Raw genomic sequence first — 16,136 nt, forward strand, 5'->3', positions numbered from 1 at the left:
TCAAGATGCGCGCGCGCGCGTGGATCGCAAAATCGCTGGTGGGTATTGCGATTCTGATAAACGGCGCTCGTCATTACCAATCACGGCTTATCCGCGTGACGTATTGTGAAATTAAGATTGACACTTCGACAATCAGGCGCGGGTAACATGGGGTAAATAATATAATTCGCCTTAATCCCCTCTCAGTCTGATGTTTTAAATCGAGATTCGTCGTTATTATCCCTCTCCCCTTCCCCCTTCCCTACCCTCCCGCTTCTCTCTCGCTCTGCCCTTTTGTCTGTATTATTTTTAGTCTAATCGGAGATATGTGTTTTTCATTCATTCTCTCTCTCTCTCTCTCTCTCTCTCTCTCTCTCTCTCTCTCTTTGTCTGACAATTTTATCAAATTCGGGGGAAACACGATAGAGAAAGTGAAAGAGAACAGTGTAATGCCATTGCTTTTAACACGACGTTGAAATACCTCTAAGTAAGAAGATATTCTGGTAATTCGTACGAGAGAGAGGTAGTGTCCTCTTTCCCTCTCTCTCTCTCTCTCTCTCCCTCTCCCTCTCTCTCTCTCTCCCTCCCTCTCTCTCTCTCTCTCTCTCTCCTCTCTCTAGCTCTGAAAGATGAGATATTTGAATATCAGCTAGTTCGATGAACCCGTAAGGGTCATTATGGAAAATTCAAAATCGATTATTTTGCGGCTGGGCTTTCATCAGAAATATACCGAGTTACAGGTTATGTGTCTGATTGTAAAAGTGTGAAAATTTCAGTCGAATTCGAATTGTGGATTAATGTCGATCGCGAAAAGCGCGATAAAAACGCGCACACAGAAACTTCCCGCCACCACCGATTTCGATTCGGCAGCGTAAAACAGCGCGAGTTTTCGCCCGGCGAAATCCGAAAAAAGAGAATGGCCCGGAATAGACGGGAAGCGAGAGTGCTGTTTCACTGTCTCATATCGCGGGCGGGCGGACGCGATAATTCAGTCCGCATGAACGAAAGATGTCACATGAGAAAATCGGGCGAAACGGTCGAAAACTTTTGTGCTCGGACTATCGGTCGGAGTAAAAGTTCGGTGAAACGGAGGGTAGCGAGCAGTAGCGAAGGAAGAACGGCGGTTTTATGGCTCGGCGAGGGAAGAGGGACGGCTCAATACTGACAAGATGAACGAACAGAAAAGTAGCGCGTTCAGGAACTCGGCGAATGTAGCCGAGCACGAGGAATGGAATAAGGAGATTATAAGAACAGGGCGGCGGTATCTCCCGATAGAAATGTAAAACAAACAGGGAGCGGCCGAGTGTCGAACAGTTATTCCGCGCGATTATTTCTCGCGCGAGTGTAACGACTCGAACTCGATATTCGTGTCGCGATATTTCCTTTTAACGACAAGACAAATGAATGTCAGACGAATAAATATTTCAGGCAAGGCTCTATCGCAAGGTGGATACAATCGGGGATGAGATTTTCTGGGCGAATAAGAGCTCGATCGCATCAGGCAATCATCTTTTTTGCATAAATATTAAATTAACCTTCGTTTTTCCAAACGCGTTAATCTGTTCAAACACTTGAAACTTTTCCGCCGTCTTTCGACCCTTCTCAATGACCATCGCAACTGACCAAGAAGACACTATGCTCAAACGAGGCGAAACAATGAAAATTAGAAAAAATAAGTGACCATCCGAGAAGTCGGCGATATTGAGCGCAAATATCTGAATACGAAAAATCTTCTATATTCGACATATCTTACTTACGGAGTGGAGATAATATTATTTGACGGAACTTTGTTCGGTCACGCGATCACCTAATTGTTCGGAGTGGCGTGTACATGAGTACGTATATGCATACTACATACACACGGAATGATGAAAGAAACATTTTGACAGACTCTGAGGGATGGTAGGAGGCCGCGATAAAACAATTGTTGCTCGACAAGCCACGTCCGGCAGCGTCTGTTTTCGGAGATACCGAGCCAGAAAGTATGTACGTGAGATACCCCTGCGGACGTGTCGTTTGTCTTGAGTAGCGCTTTCATCAACAGATAGTAGTAGCCCCACTCAACGTTTCAAGAGTCCGATTATTGAGTTTACTTGAGCGCTGTGTTGATTACAGAATGTTTCTTCCCCGGATGCGGAACAAGCCACGGCCGATGCTCTTCGTCCGCGACTAAACGGAACTTCTCTTCCCCCCTCCTTCTCTCTCTCTCTCTCTCTCTCTCTCTCTCTCTCTCTCTCTCTCTCTCTCTCTCTCTCTCTCACCCTCTTTCACTCGCGGGCTGTAATAAATTTCTGAGAGCCATTCCGTTCTATTTAAATCACGCGTTGCGCTGCTGTAAATAGACCGTAAACAAGATCGAACGATTAATCCGCGAGCGCGGATGAGTCGAAAGAGAAGACTCTCGCGAGGAGTCTCTTTTTTTTACTATCGTCTCGATAGTCGACTCGAGTTCGCCAACTCCCGATCCGCCGGTTAATCACATTTTCCCGGTGACACCTCTTGCACAAATGAAACGCGAATGACGGCTTCGTTAAAGTCAGACTCCTTCGACGCCTCTCTCTCTCTCTCTCTCTCTCTCTCCCCCTCCCTCTCCCTCTTTCTCTTTCTCTCTCCTCTCCGCCGTCGCCGCCACCGTCGCCGCGGGGAGCACTCCGGAATGGAACTGCTGGGAGGGTTATGTCTTGTTATTTAATGTACTAACGATTGTCACTCGCGTTTCGCCGCCGCTATGTTTCCCCAGGGACGCGTTATCGTATCGTATCTACCGCAATATCGACAAGCGTAAAGTGAACCTTAAGAGAACACGGAAAAAGTAAAACGTCTCGCGCGCGAGCTACCTTCGACGTTCGAATTAAGTGCCGTCGTGCGGATAACGCCGCGCGCAGAGAGAGAGAGAGAGAGAGAGATGTTGAATAAATGATGGACAAATTGATACACGATACAGCCGCGAGCTTTAATTCGAGGATGCGCGTATCGCGGCGGAAATCTCTCGCGGGGATCGCGACGCCTCCTCGGACGCCGCCGCGTCGCGGGTATTATCGTCGCGAAACGGATCGAGCAGGAGCCTTTTAATTAGCATCTGTCGTCATTAGCATCCGTCTTTGCCGCGCAGGATTTCCTGCGACGACCGTCGGCACCGCCAGCTCACGCATATCGGTGAGATTATCGCAACTTCGGGATGCGTCCAACGAAGAGAGCCTGCAGTCCCGAGTAATGTCTATTCGACTCGATGATCATCCCGAGACGCTTGAGTTGCCCCAATTACGGGAAATAAGCCTCTTGAATTCCTAATCGCGAGATATAATCTAATGACTGATGAATGATCGTTCCGAGTCTCTGTTGGATTTTTTATCGCGAGAAAGACGTAATCCTACACGTAAGATCTTCAGACGCTCTTCGCAGTCAGTGAGAGACGATCCGCACAGCATCTGAAGATGGATTTGAGACGATCTTAGACGTAAGATCGGCCTGTGAACATCATCCATTTTATCTAATCGTTCAATAATCAACCCCAAGGTCCTTGGGTGTTCAATTACGAGAAATATTAACAGGCCTACTAGAGCTAACGCACCGCTCAATCACCGCAGAGAGTGAGCAATTTAGCAAGAGGGCGAAATAATCTCTAATATTTGACATTACACACACACACACACGCGCGCGCATACACAGAGAAAGAGAGGAGGAGGCACTCGCTTGCTTCAACGCTTCGCGGTGCTTTGAGAGCGCTAAAATGATACCCGGCAAGTAAACCGGCGCGCGCGAATTTTGCAACAGTGCTTCTTCGCCTGTAATAAGAAGGAGCGCGAAGTTCGGTATCGGAAGTGTAAACCCATTAGAGAAATTCAATCGATTCAGGAATTACCGGGAGAGACACGATATTCCCGCTTGTGCACGCGCACACGAGTAGCTAAGTGCGCCCGAATAGGCGCATCGCTCAGCCGCGTGTCGGTCCACGTCGATCGCGCATTACGTATGTCGAGAGACGTAAACACGTGTCTCTTGATAATTTCAGCGGTGTCAAAACGTCAGTCGGCGTATAGAACTCACCCGCGTAATTCGCGCGTGCAATTCGGCGCGCGCGCGAGTTAGCGCGACGCGAAAGAAGAAGCAGCCTTACTGGAAAATTCCTATAGACATTTAAAATGAGATCTCTGAAAAAATTTCCTACCGAAGTCTCGATTATTTCGTATGATATCTCAATCGCGATATCGCATGAAGAGGTGAGGTAACGATATCTCAATTGAGAGAAATAACGAAGCCTTTCTATTTTTCATACGATATCTCGACTGAAGCGTCATTGCTTCTTTTTCCGTGACGATGACGTCTTGATCGTGGTCTCGTATGGAAAATTTTTCGGAAATCTCATTTGGAATCTCAACAGACATTTGTCAATAGGACGGAGCACATGTGTACGTACGCACACGCAATTCACGCGGTACGGTACTCGCGCGTACCGATCGTGCGATTGACGCACTCCAGACGATTAGGGAGAGACGAGAGGGTTGGAAACGTAACGCGGATCGCGCAGCCACGACGAGCGTTTCGGACGTTATCGGCAGATTTAGCGCTGTGCTTTTTTAATTAAATTCTTTTTGCCCGCCAAGATACCCGATATCGTTTTCCTTGTTATTTTCTTCGTAGCAATTAACACGAACATATATATATATATATATATCCCCATGTCGCCGTTTATCTTTGCTTATTGCTTATTTCGTTAAAGACAACATGAGAAAGAGAGAGGGGGAATGAATCATAGAAAGGGGGACCCCCTTGTCAACCTGCGCGGTCTTGCAAAGACGCGCGTTACGTCACGCTTGACGTACCGCGTGTTAGAATATCCGCGCAGACACGACACGCACATAAAATTACAAGCGGTGCGCAGGTAATGCTCATAAATTACGTATTCCGGAAAATTGCGTATTCTGGATTACGGGCGTTCATAAAATTGCAAGTAATATATAGAGTTAAATGTTCACGAGTTGCGTATCCCGCAATGTGAATTATGTATCCGCGTAATTCGCGCTGAAATTAGATGTTTCCACGAATGTTTATGCAATTCTATCTTTTTCTTTTTTTACGTTAATTATCGCTTCACGATCATTTTCGTTTTGCCGCCGACGTAAGCGGAGCAAAAAAGAGGAAGAGGGAGAGAGAGAGAGAGAGAGAGAGAGAGAGAGAGAGAGAGAGAGAGAGAGAGAGAGAGAGAGAGAGAGAGAGAGAGAGAGAGAGAGAGAGAAAGCAAGAGAGCAAGAGCAAAGGAAAAGCGAGGAGGGGGGGGAGGCAGAGGGAGAGCGAAACGTATTAATTACGAAAGCGATTGTTTGAATGTGCCATTGCCGGCGTCTCTCTCTCTCTCTCTCTCTCTCTCTCTCATCGTGTCCGCGGCGTGTTGCGTAAGCGCGACGCGATGATTTAATTAGCACGGAAGAAATTCCGCACGACACGGTCGCGGTATGTATATATATATTAATAAATTATAAAGTGATTACGTCACATTCGCCGCCATTTACAATAATCCCCGAACTTGTAACTCTTTAACGCTTGTTAGCTCGTAACGCTTTAAGCTTGGCATGCGATTCCCTCTACTTTTCTCCCTCTCGCGTCTCTCCCTCCCGTGTTGATTCGCAGAATAAAATATTTCAGAGCACCGGTATATATGTCAGTGTGTGTGTGTGTGTGTTTTTAGGAGTTTCTGTCGAGGTGAGGTCGATAAGATATTTCAATGGATAAGTTGTATCATAACGATGTTTCTCGTTAATACACTGATCTAATGATGTCGTATATCCCGAGAGAGAGAGAGAGAGAGAGAGAGAGAGAGAGGCTGAAAGGGAGAAAGAAAAAGAGAAAGATAAGAGGCGGGCGGAACGGCGGGAAAGCTCGCATGGGGAAAAATGCAAGCGACGTCCGCGTATAAATCACGTTCTCAACAGTTATTTAATATTGTACATGGGGTAGGCATAGTTTAAGAGAGTTAATATATACCGGCGGGTAATTACACTCATAGCGTCGGCATGAGCGAGGCACTAGATCGTTATGAAATACGACGAAAGCCATAACGACCTCGTTATATCGGCAGAAACGGAGAGTAGCGGCAGTCATTATTCTTATGTTACATAACGTTAACCGCTTCGGGAAACTTATTCTTATACGCGGACGCAAAGCGGTATTTTCAAACGGCTGCTATAAAGTGCAAGAGGAGGAGGGAAAGGAAGGAAAAAAAGAAAGAGAAAGAGAGAGGGGGGAGGGAGGAAGAAGAAGAGAGGAGGAGAGAGAAAAAACAGGATATTCTCGAAAATGAGCCGCACTTACACGTGCATGAAATAGCGTTCCTAAGTGTTTTCGAGACACGTCTCGGGAATCTTCCCTAAAAGGCGTCTCTAAAAGGCGCTTTCGAGATTCCCCGCTCTTCGTTTGTCTATACATTTTTCAGAAGACTGCAAACAAAAACGAGAGACAGGGAGGGGAGAGAGAGAGAGAGAGAGAGAGAGAGAGAGAGAGAGAGAGAGAGAGAGAGAGAGAGAGAGAGAGAGAGAGAGGGAGGGAGGGAGGGAGGGAGAAGTTCGCGTTTGCATTGTCGGCTGTTATTATTATTGTCACGTTTCTGTATTATTATCTTATATTACCGCGCGCATTCTGTATTTATCAACGCCGATGCATCGCGTGTTTACAAACGTCAATCGACGACACAGTAATAATTTTAATATAAATTACTACTTCGCCGAGAGAGAGAGAGAGAGAGAGAGAGAGAGAGAGAGAGAGAGAGAGAGAGAGAGCACAACCGTGTCAAATAATGAAGCCTCACGTCGCCGCATTGTCACCGAATAAACAAGAAATATCAACGCTCGCGCTCGCAACTCGTCCGCCGGAAAATCTCGCGAATGCGAGGCGAACTCATCTTATTATAGCGGCTCACAGTAGCGGGAATTACTTCGAGCCGGGAGATCGCGCAAATGTTTCGCACACGACACCTCGCAAAACGCGTGAAACAAATTCGTCTGAATCACGCGCCGCGCCGCGCCGCGTTACGTCGCCGGGACGCGAATTGTATTTTCCGACACGGGCGGCCGCCGGCATGGCGCCGCGGCCGCCGCGCTCAAAAATGACCACTGGCCACCCTTCAGAGAGTACCAGCACGCGCCAGAAATAACAAATCATAACTCGAGAGAAGAATGGTAAATATAGTATTTGCCATTCACGCGCGACGAAATATTTCTACCGAAGCGTCGCCCGTCTACCGAGCTCGTCGCTTAGATTGGCGACGACGGCGACGCCGGTTGACGGAAAACGACGGCGTACGCCGACAGAATGATTTATGACGAGGATGACCGCGTATACTTTCGTATACAACGCATGTACACGTCGTCGTCGTCGTCGTCGTCGTCGTCGTCGTCGTCGTCGTCCTCGTCGTCGTCGTCGTCGTCGTCGCGCCACATCGAGCTTGTGTGATGAGCTTTCGGGCGCTTTCGCGGGGTCAACTAGCGGCAGTCGCGCGCGCAAAGCCTCTGCCGTCGTTTCTACGTCGCGCGAATCAATATCGATGCGTATGTACATATAACGGGCCTCGCGAATTGACATTTATCGTCTCGCCGCGGCTGTGTGCCCCGTCGGACGAATATCGTTCTGCTCCACTCGCAGCGCCTCGCCGCGCCTCGTCGCGCCACGCCGGCTCGTTGTCGCACTCTCTCGCTCGTTCGCTCACTCGACGACAACGGGGATGGTTATTGTTTTATGCGCCGGGATATCGAGAAAATTCTGACATACCGCCGACCTGGCCTCATCTCCGTATGCATGCGCCGTGCGTCTACCGGTGATAAGTTTCTATTCCGACGAATATACATCGGAACGACACGAGTAAATGGGCGAGAGTAGACGCGAGCGTCTCCGAAGCCGATGGAAACGAGCAACATGTGCGTGCGATGTATGTGCATACGTATATGCACATAATAAACTCGGAGAAAAATATATTGTTATTTTAAAAGGAAGTTTACCTATATATATATATATATATATGCACGCGCGGGCGTGCGTGTGTAACGCGCCGTCGTTTTACGCTGTGTGCGTGCAACGACGCGCCAGCAAAAGAAGTTTCTTCTCGCGACGAATGCTGCTTACAAATGTTTTATATTCCGTAATTTGTGTTACTTCTTGTTAGAGTGCACATTTTTTACGTGACAACGGGATTAATCGCTGTTTGAGGTCACTCTTGTTCCATCTTTGCTCCCTCCCGCCGCTCTTTACCGTTTTGTCGGCGCTTCCATATCGCGCGAGCATTACTGGCCGTCCGTGTGGCTCGTGTGTGCGTGTGCGTGTGTGTGTGTGTGTTTACGTTCATAAAAAAAAAAAAAAAAAAAAAAAAAAAAAAAAAAAAAAAAAGGAAAAGAATTTACATACGGATATTTCTCCATTCGCGGCTAATTACCATTCGTCGGGTGAATTTATTTATCGTCGTCCCCTTCTTTGTGAATTGTGTCCAACTGATTTAACAAAATAAATATTTGAAATATCGCGACAAAGGTATATCTGCTGGAATACATTTCGCCCGTTGCCGCATATAAATAATATATCCTTTGTTATGACATCCCAAATAATTAAAGGCGAAACGTCCATTATAATGTCTATTATCCGGCATTATCCGCATATTGCGCGCGGGTTGACAATAATTTCGCTTTTATCGTCGCATACGCGTCTCGTGCTGCGCGAGAACAATTACAGGGGGGGAGGGGGGACAATCGCGCGCGAGCGGAGGATCTTATTTTTACGAGGAGACCCGTACGCGAAATCTCTCAGGTGATGGTGCGCGCTCGGTCCCGCGACGCGTGACGCTCCGCGACATTATCACTGCTTCGCGTAACTATTAGTGCGCTCAATCGAATTAATCGTAATTAGTAATGTAAGCCATAAAATGATATTCTAATATTACATTATCCGTAATTTCCCGGGATAACGAGCAGGCACGCCATATTACATTACCTTAATATTATTACTGATATTAAGCACGCACATACGTGCACACGCACGTACGTGACTCTTACGCGTATCTCATCGTCGAATTTGGTTAAAGAAGGAAAAAAAATCGCAAATTTTCCGTTCACTTGCACTACGTTGAAATAAGATGAGAGGACGGTAGAGAGGACGAGAGAGAGAGAGAGTGAGAGAGAGAGAGAGAGAGAGAGAGAGAGAGAGAGAAAAGTGCAGTCAAAACTCGACTATGAGGGAAGATATGAAAATTATACATTGCGTCACATTACGTGAACGCGGCAAACAAATCGGCCCGTGTGATCGACTCGAAGTGTGATTCCTCGCACGATTGACTACCAAATGAAAATTCTATTAAAGTTTCTACGTTACATCCGGACGAGGAGTAAGATCCTATCGTCTGTAGTTTGCTCCGTAAGATTGCCTAGATGTTCAATCGCTTATAACTCGAGAACTATTAAAGGCTTGACAGTGATATAAATGGCATTATTCTCAGTTTGACCTATCGAGTACCCGTGGTTTCCGATAGTCGGCGGCCGTCCCCCAACGCGAACTTTATTAGAGAGTAAACGGAAGAGGGAAGTTCTTTTTTGCGACGAAAAAGAGAAAATCTTAAAAATCCGCTTGTCCCTATAATTTCCCGGCGAAAATAACGCGAGAACCGGAGAGAAAAAGATAGAAAAGAGAGAGAGAGAGAGAGAGAGAGAGAGAGAGAGAGAGAGAGGGAGGGAGGGAGAGAAGAGGGAGAAACGATGCATTTTCATCGCGCGTACGTCGCGATCGATAAGAATGAATAAAATAAGAATAAATCAGTAATATTGCCGGCGAGGACGATAACTCGAGTCGCAACGGCATTACGATTGTTCACGTCGTGCATCCGGATCGTTCATCGCGCCGCGAGTCCCCGACTGAAACGCGATTGTCGGACGCGAGTGTCGTTTCTCTCCATTTCTTTTTTTTTTTTCTTTCCTTTTTTCGAAGCGATACTTACCCGACGTACGACGTGTTCGGATTATATATCACGCCACGTCCGCGTCGCTCTAGCTATGATTTATGCATAAGATATAATGAAAGATTAAAGTTCTAGCCGGCGTCAGCTGGCGATGCAAAAAATAGCGGTGCAAATAAGACATTAATGTTGCGAGGGCAGCCATGTGATGCATCATTTAGCGGTGCATAAAGGAAAGTCGCCGGGCGCGATAACCCGAATGCGAATGCGTTGCAAATACGGTTGCGTTATATCGGAGAGGAACGGTGCTCTAATTACAATTACGAGGGGACGCCCAAAGTCTGCGAGGCTTCACGGCGAGACTTCTTCTCCCCTAAGCGGCCGGAGGGTGTTAACGCCGATGGAATCGCGTATCTACGACGGCTTCGGGAGATTCGAGAGCGCGCATCCTGAAAATACTCGCACTTCCACCCTCGCGTTTGTCTGTTTTCGTCGTCTCGCGGGTCTCGCCGTCTCGCCGATGCGGGCCCGATCGAGTTTCTCTTTCTCCCCTCGCCCTCCCCCCCCTCCCAGCTTCTCTCTTATCATCTTCGACTGTGCAAGATCGCGCGCGAGACTCCGTTAATAATTAACAACGCATCGTACCGGGAGATAATGATATTCCATCGATAATCTAGCGACATCGCGACATTAATAAGTGAAACTGTTACGCAATAATAGATGCTCCCGGCGGCGAGACGAAAGGTTATCGTCGAGTCTGCTGCGAAGGAAGGGCCAGGACCCTCGATGACGTTCCTGCGGCAGGATGGTCGACGAACGAGCCGCCGTCGCGCATTTCCTTCCGTCTCGGCGCTTAAAAAATGAAGACCGACTGGTCCTCCTTTAATCTAGCGCGACGACGTGAATAGCGAAACGGCGAAATTTTATCGCGCGGCGTAAAAAGAGAAGAGAGAAGGACGCCGAGAGCCGATAAATATTTGTTATCGGCAGCGCGTGCTGCTCGTAAAATAAAATACAAAATAAGAGGAGGAGGAAAACGCTCGCGCGCGGACAGGAGAGAAAAGAACGATACGCCGGGCGGGGGAGGATCTTTACGCGGAGGCTGTCCGTTTGAGAGGTCACAGTATCCTCTCCGCGATGCAGTAACCTCCGCGAAAGAAGGAGTTCCCACCGACGCCGACGCGGCAGACAGACGCAGGTCAGCCGCGTCGTTGACGCGCAGATGACGGCTCCGCGGTTTTAGCGGCCGGCTCGATGACGCGGCGACGCGAGTTTGCACGGGACGCATGTGAGAAATTGAACACATCTGGGAGAGCCTTACCACTACTATTATCAGATTCTGACTTGTCTAAGGCCTGGACCTCCATTTTACGGTGCAGCTTCGTTGTGGTAGTTGATGTGGTAGTAAGCGTTCCTGCACAACAAATATCACATGTCACACGCTGTCAGCTGAGCATAGATATCTTACGGCAAAAATCGCGCGCGCAGTAAAATCGTCGTCTCGGTCATCGTCAAATCTCACGACAAAGGGCCCCGCGACCTCGTCTCGCGACCTCGTCTATACTCTACGTGCACACTATACTTCCGGCCGAGTACATGCAATAACGTATATAACGGGTGAATACGAGTCGCAAGAAGACTCGACGTTCCGCGCTACACTCTTCTCGCGAGAGAGGCACTGCCGTGTCTCCAGCGTCCAAGTAGACGCGAGTAGGGGCGAACGACGAGATCTTGTTACCAGTCGAGTGCAGGTGAGCGCGGTGAATCGCATCTCGGTAATTCCTGGACCGGTTAAGTATCTAATACGTTTACTCGATAACGGCACCGAGAGCGCGCGCTATTAGAAATACCGGCGCCGTCTATTCTTCGAGGCGCGTCACTTTCTCGACTGCATTTTACACCGCGAGATTCGTCGTCTTACGCGTGGAGGATCTCTCATTAAAACTCGTGAAAACTGAGCGAGAACTGAGACACCGCTTATTTTCAGGCCGCGTTGCCGTGTAAACAGCGCGTCGTTCTCACGATTCTCTGTCGATGCTCGCGGCCGATCGATTGTCGGAATTTATCCTCCTCCCTTCTGCACTTTCCTTCCTGTTTGCTCTCCTCCCTCTTTTAATTTCCCCCGTAATCCCTCCTTAGAATGCACGAAACAGTTTTAGCGCGATTAATTTGCCTTGTTAGGTTTTATTAATCCGCTGATATAATTAATTTTAATCCTCCCTCCTTCGCGTCGCGCGATAGCGAGTGAATAAACAGACAGGAAAAAAAATTTAATATTATGTATATGAATTATAAAAGGCAAAGCGGGAGCAACACCGCGTCTCGCGCGAGCGCACGCGCGAAATACGGTCAACTGCAACTTAATGGAGGAATAATGTCGCAGCGGACACTTTCTGAACCTACTACGCACGGTATGAATATGCGAGTGACGCCGCCGCGAATTTCTTCTTTAATTACGGAGAATGCACGCACACGCGTAATTATATAAAAACCCTATGCGACAAATCCGCTTTGTCGCGCGCGCTGCTTTTAATAATAATAATGATAATAACAACAATGATAATAAATAGCGCAGTCGCGTAATTAAGAATAAAATACAAGCGGGCTCGCTCTCTCTCTCTCTCTCTCTCACTCTCTCTCTCTCTCTCTGTTGCTCTCTCTCTCTCTCTCTCACTCTCTCTCTCTCTCTCTCTCTCTCTCTCTCTCTCTCTCTCTCTCTCTCTCTCTCTCTCTCTCTCTCTCTCTCTTTCAGTCTCTCGCTGGAATTTCGAACCCGCATGAATACGGGAAGCAAGACTTTCCAGATTTTTAATCGCGCAACGAGGTCGGGCCCGCTTTCTAATTAAACAACTAAAAGTTTCGGCCATTTTCGCTCCAACAAGCGAGACGGGCGCGGACGCGCGCTCAACTGACCCGATCTTTACCACCCGCGGGACCGTATATTTAATCGCACGGACGAGGACACCGTTTCACTCGTTATATCGGTCATCGCGGCGTGAACAATGCAAATGATATGTCTGCCAGTTTATGAGGGTCGCAGTGGAACCGCGACATACGCTCGCTCGCGCTGTGGATGCTCACGCCGCCACGCCGTCGCCACGCTACGTCGAACGTATCGAGTTTATCGTTTCTAAAGTGCGCTCGTGAATGCACGATGAAACTGGATATCAACTCGGTAACACGTATCATTTAACACGGGATCTTGCGCGCGTATGCCGCGAATAACAGAACAGTGCGCTCGCGTTTCTAGAGGGTGGGTGGCACGTTCACTCGCGCGCGAGATAAGCGACCACTTCTTCGCCGTGAATCATCCTCCGAAGCGGACAATTATCGCGCTCGCGACGAAACGGCGCTCCTTTTTCCCGCTGCCGCACCGGTCGTTTATTTCGGCGCACAAATATTTAGAATGTAGATTTATTCCCCGTATCGGGAGCGGGCTCGGCTGTGCTGACGCGCTCGCTTGTAACGACGTTACGAGTCACTTTAACTGAGAAAAGATTTCGTAACAACGTTCCGTTATATCCTCTCTCCTCTTTTCTCGCATTAGCAACGGCGACGGCGGCGCAATTGCATTTTTTTCGGCCGACGGTAACGAGTATAACCGTTATTTTGCGCGCGCGCACACACACACACACACACGCCCGTAGAATGATGAGAGAGAGAATCCTGAAAAGAAGCCTTGGAAATTGAATGAAAAAGAGCAGCGAAAAATCGTGACGACACGTCGCTTCTTGCGAGTAACTTCAACGCCAACGGCAGCGAGTAACGATAACGCGTTACTTCTCAAAAGTAACTTCCCCAAACCCGATCGGTAGCCTCCGGTAGCTCGCGAGCGTAATTCTACCCAACGGCTCGTTGAAGTTTCGAGCGTTCGCCGAACGGAAACTCATAATTCGCCTGTATCAAGCAGAGAGAGAGAGAGAGAGAGAGAGAGAGAGAGAGAGAGAGAGAGAGAGAGAGAGAGAGAGAGAGAGAGAGAGAGAGAGAGAGAGAGACAGGGGCTGTTCAAACATGAAGAACGGCACAAGCGACGGCTGCCAAAACCGTCCGCGGCAGAATAAACGGCAAGAATCGCGCGAGATACGCGCGAGGAATCGCACGGTGTCGAAAAATTCAACGGCGAAAGAGAGAAGGAATGAGAGAACAGAAGCCGGTCTCGCTAAAAGTTCGAATGTGCCAGAGAGAGGCTTCCGTTCGAGCAGAAACGGAACGGGCGCGAGCGTATGCACGGTTAAAAATTTCTGGCGACCGTCCCAGCGTTTCGCACGGGAACATGGAAGTGCTGTGTGCAGCATTGATTGATAGAAAAAAAAATATATATAAAGGTCAGGGCCCGGAAGGGTTCTGCTCGGTCGGCAGCGGTCGCGCGCGCATACGCGGAGGAAGCGCGTCTCATCGATCGCGCGAGCGATTTCGACGGAGCTGGAGAATTTCGAAAATGATTGCGTCGTAATCGACTACCGAGAGGGGAATGTGCATGCGTATAAATCTTTTTAAATCGTCTCGTTGTGCTTTACTCGTCTCTAGAATCTCTCTCTCTCTCTCTCTCTCTCTCTCTCTCTCTCTCTCTCTCTCTCTCTCTCGTTCTCTCTTTCCTCGGTCGCGGATGAAAACCCATTGAAGCAAAAACTCATCACTTACCGGCGTAATAGACGGTTTTGCGGGAAACGTTGTAGGTCGCCTTCGGTATGCCGAGCAAGCATTTGACAATCGTCGCTTCCGGTAAATCCTCGTCCACTAAGGCCACGCGCGATGAGATATCGTACAGTCCATCGTCACGCAGCGATACCATGGGCTTCTTCGCTAGCTTCTCCGGCATGCCCCTGCAATGCCAGCGCAATCACAAGGAATTAGTTAAAGCGGAAATATCAAGGCGCAATTCTGCTTAAAATGTCCCTTTTCGACACGGCCCTTTCTGCCCCTTTCCCTCACTTTCTCTCTTTCTCCTTCTCTCGGTTCCTCTCTCGAATAAATTAGAAAAAAGTCGAGAGAGACGCGTCTCGCGCAAAGGAAAAAAAAGGACGGGTCTATTTGCAGCGATAGACGCGATAATCTGCCGCTTCTGTACGAAATTGCTAGATTCCCTCCGCTCTGTCTCGAAAACGTTCCCCCGTATATTTCACAAATTGGTACTTACTCGACGGAGATGTCGAGGGTCGGTTGAGGAAAAAGCCCTTCGGCTCTGCACGTTATTTCGACTCCATCTTTATCATCTATCGCCTTCTTCTTGTACACGAGGTCGAACTTTTCCTCCGTCGCTGCAACGAAGAAAATCCATCGTGTATTATACCGGTATCCGACGGTTAACTAACTCTCATGCACACATACACACGTGCGCTCTCTCTCTCTCGCTCTCGCTCTTTCTCTCTCGCTCTCTCACTCTATTGTTTCGTGTCTCGGGGCCAACTAAATAATTCCTCGCGCTGCGCAAGTGGACGCAAGCGGGGCGCGTTGGGACGTATTCGCGAAGGTCGAATTCAACTGAACGATCAGTCGAGCTGAGGCGAACTGAAATTATCCGCTCTCGAGACGACTCGCGCGCGAGGGCAGATCGCGTGCGAAAGCCCCGTGTGTGAGAAGCCGTGCGCGAACGCGATCGCGGTTCGTAGGGTGCATTATGCTCAGGCGAATGGAGGAGAGAGAGACACTTACAGTAAACCACCATCGACGCGTTCGCCGTTCGCTCATCCTCGAAGGTGGATATCACGCATGTGTACTCGCCGGTAAGATCGACGCCCGGCTTATTCAGCTTCATAGCTCGGTACTGGGTGTACGGATCGTCGCTGGCTTTGTACGTTAAGTCGACGTATTTCCGGGCGGGCTCGCTCGCCTGAGGGTTCCTGTCGTAAATCCACTGGTAAACCAGCTCGTTGGTGTTGAAAAACCATTTTACGACGAGGCCCGCGCTCGACGTGTTCTCGAGGTCGTAGTCGCAGTCGAGGATCACGTAATCGGTGTCGCCGGCCTTCACCACGGCGGGCACGTTGACGCTCTTGATAATCAGCTGCCGGGATTCTGCAAACACACCGGTAACACGCCTCGTTAAGCCGCAAGTCTGCAATATAATCGGTATCGTCGCGCGCGCGCGCGCGAGATGCAGCGCGCGCCTTCTGCCGAAACCGATATCGGATTCTCACACGAGATCGCACGGAGAGCCCGGCGCGCCGCTCCCTTTACTCAGGTGGAACGAACGGGAACGACACTACGGGAATAATCCACTTTGCATCCCTCA

General features: G+C 48.9%; 1 protein-coding gene across 3 annotated transcripts in view; it reads right to left on the reverse strand.

Annotated features, from left to right (window-relative positions):
• Positions 1-16,136, reverse strand: part of LOC105191903 (uncharacterized) — a 193,197-nt gene that overhangs the window by 7,331 nt on the left and 169,730 nt on the right. For 2 of the 3 annotated variants that reach the window (XM_019845461.2, XM_011155676.3), the window contains 4 exons: positions 15,557-15,919; positions 15,042-15,162; positions 14,546-14,727; positions 11,226-11,318 (listed from right to left, as the gene is read on the reverse strand). In XM_019845461.2, coding sequence (XP_019701020.1) covers positions 11,226-11,318; positions 14,546-14,727; positions 15,042-15,162; positions 15,557-15,919 — 759 coding nt within the window. The remainder of the gene's footprint in view (positions 1-11,225; positions 11,319-14,545; positions 14,728-15,041; positions 15,163-15,556; positions 15,920-16,136) is intronic. The other variant, XM_025305746.1, reaches the window with a different exon arrangement.

This window comes from Harpegnathos saltator, unplaced genomic scaffold, assembly GCF_003227715.2.
Source record: "Harpegnathos saltator strain DR-91 unplaced genomic scaffold, Hsal_v8.6 scaffold71, whole genome shotgun sequence".
Classification (NCBI taxonomy): domain Eukaryota; kingdom Metazoa; phylum Arthropoda; class Insecta; order Hymenoptera; family Formicidae; genus Harpegnathos; species Harpegnathos saltator.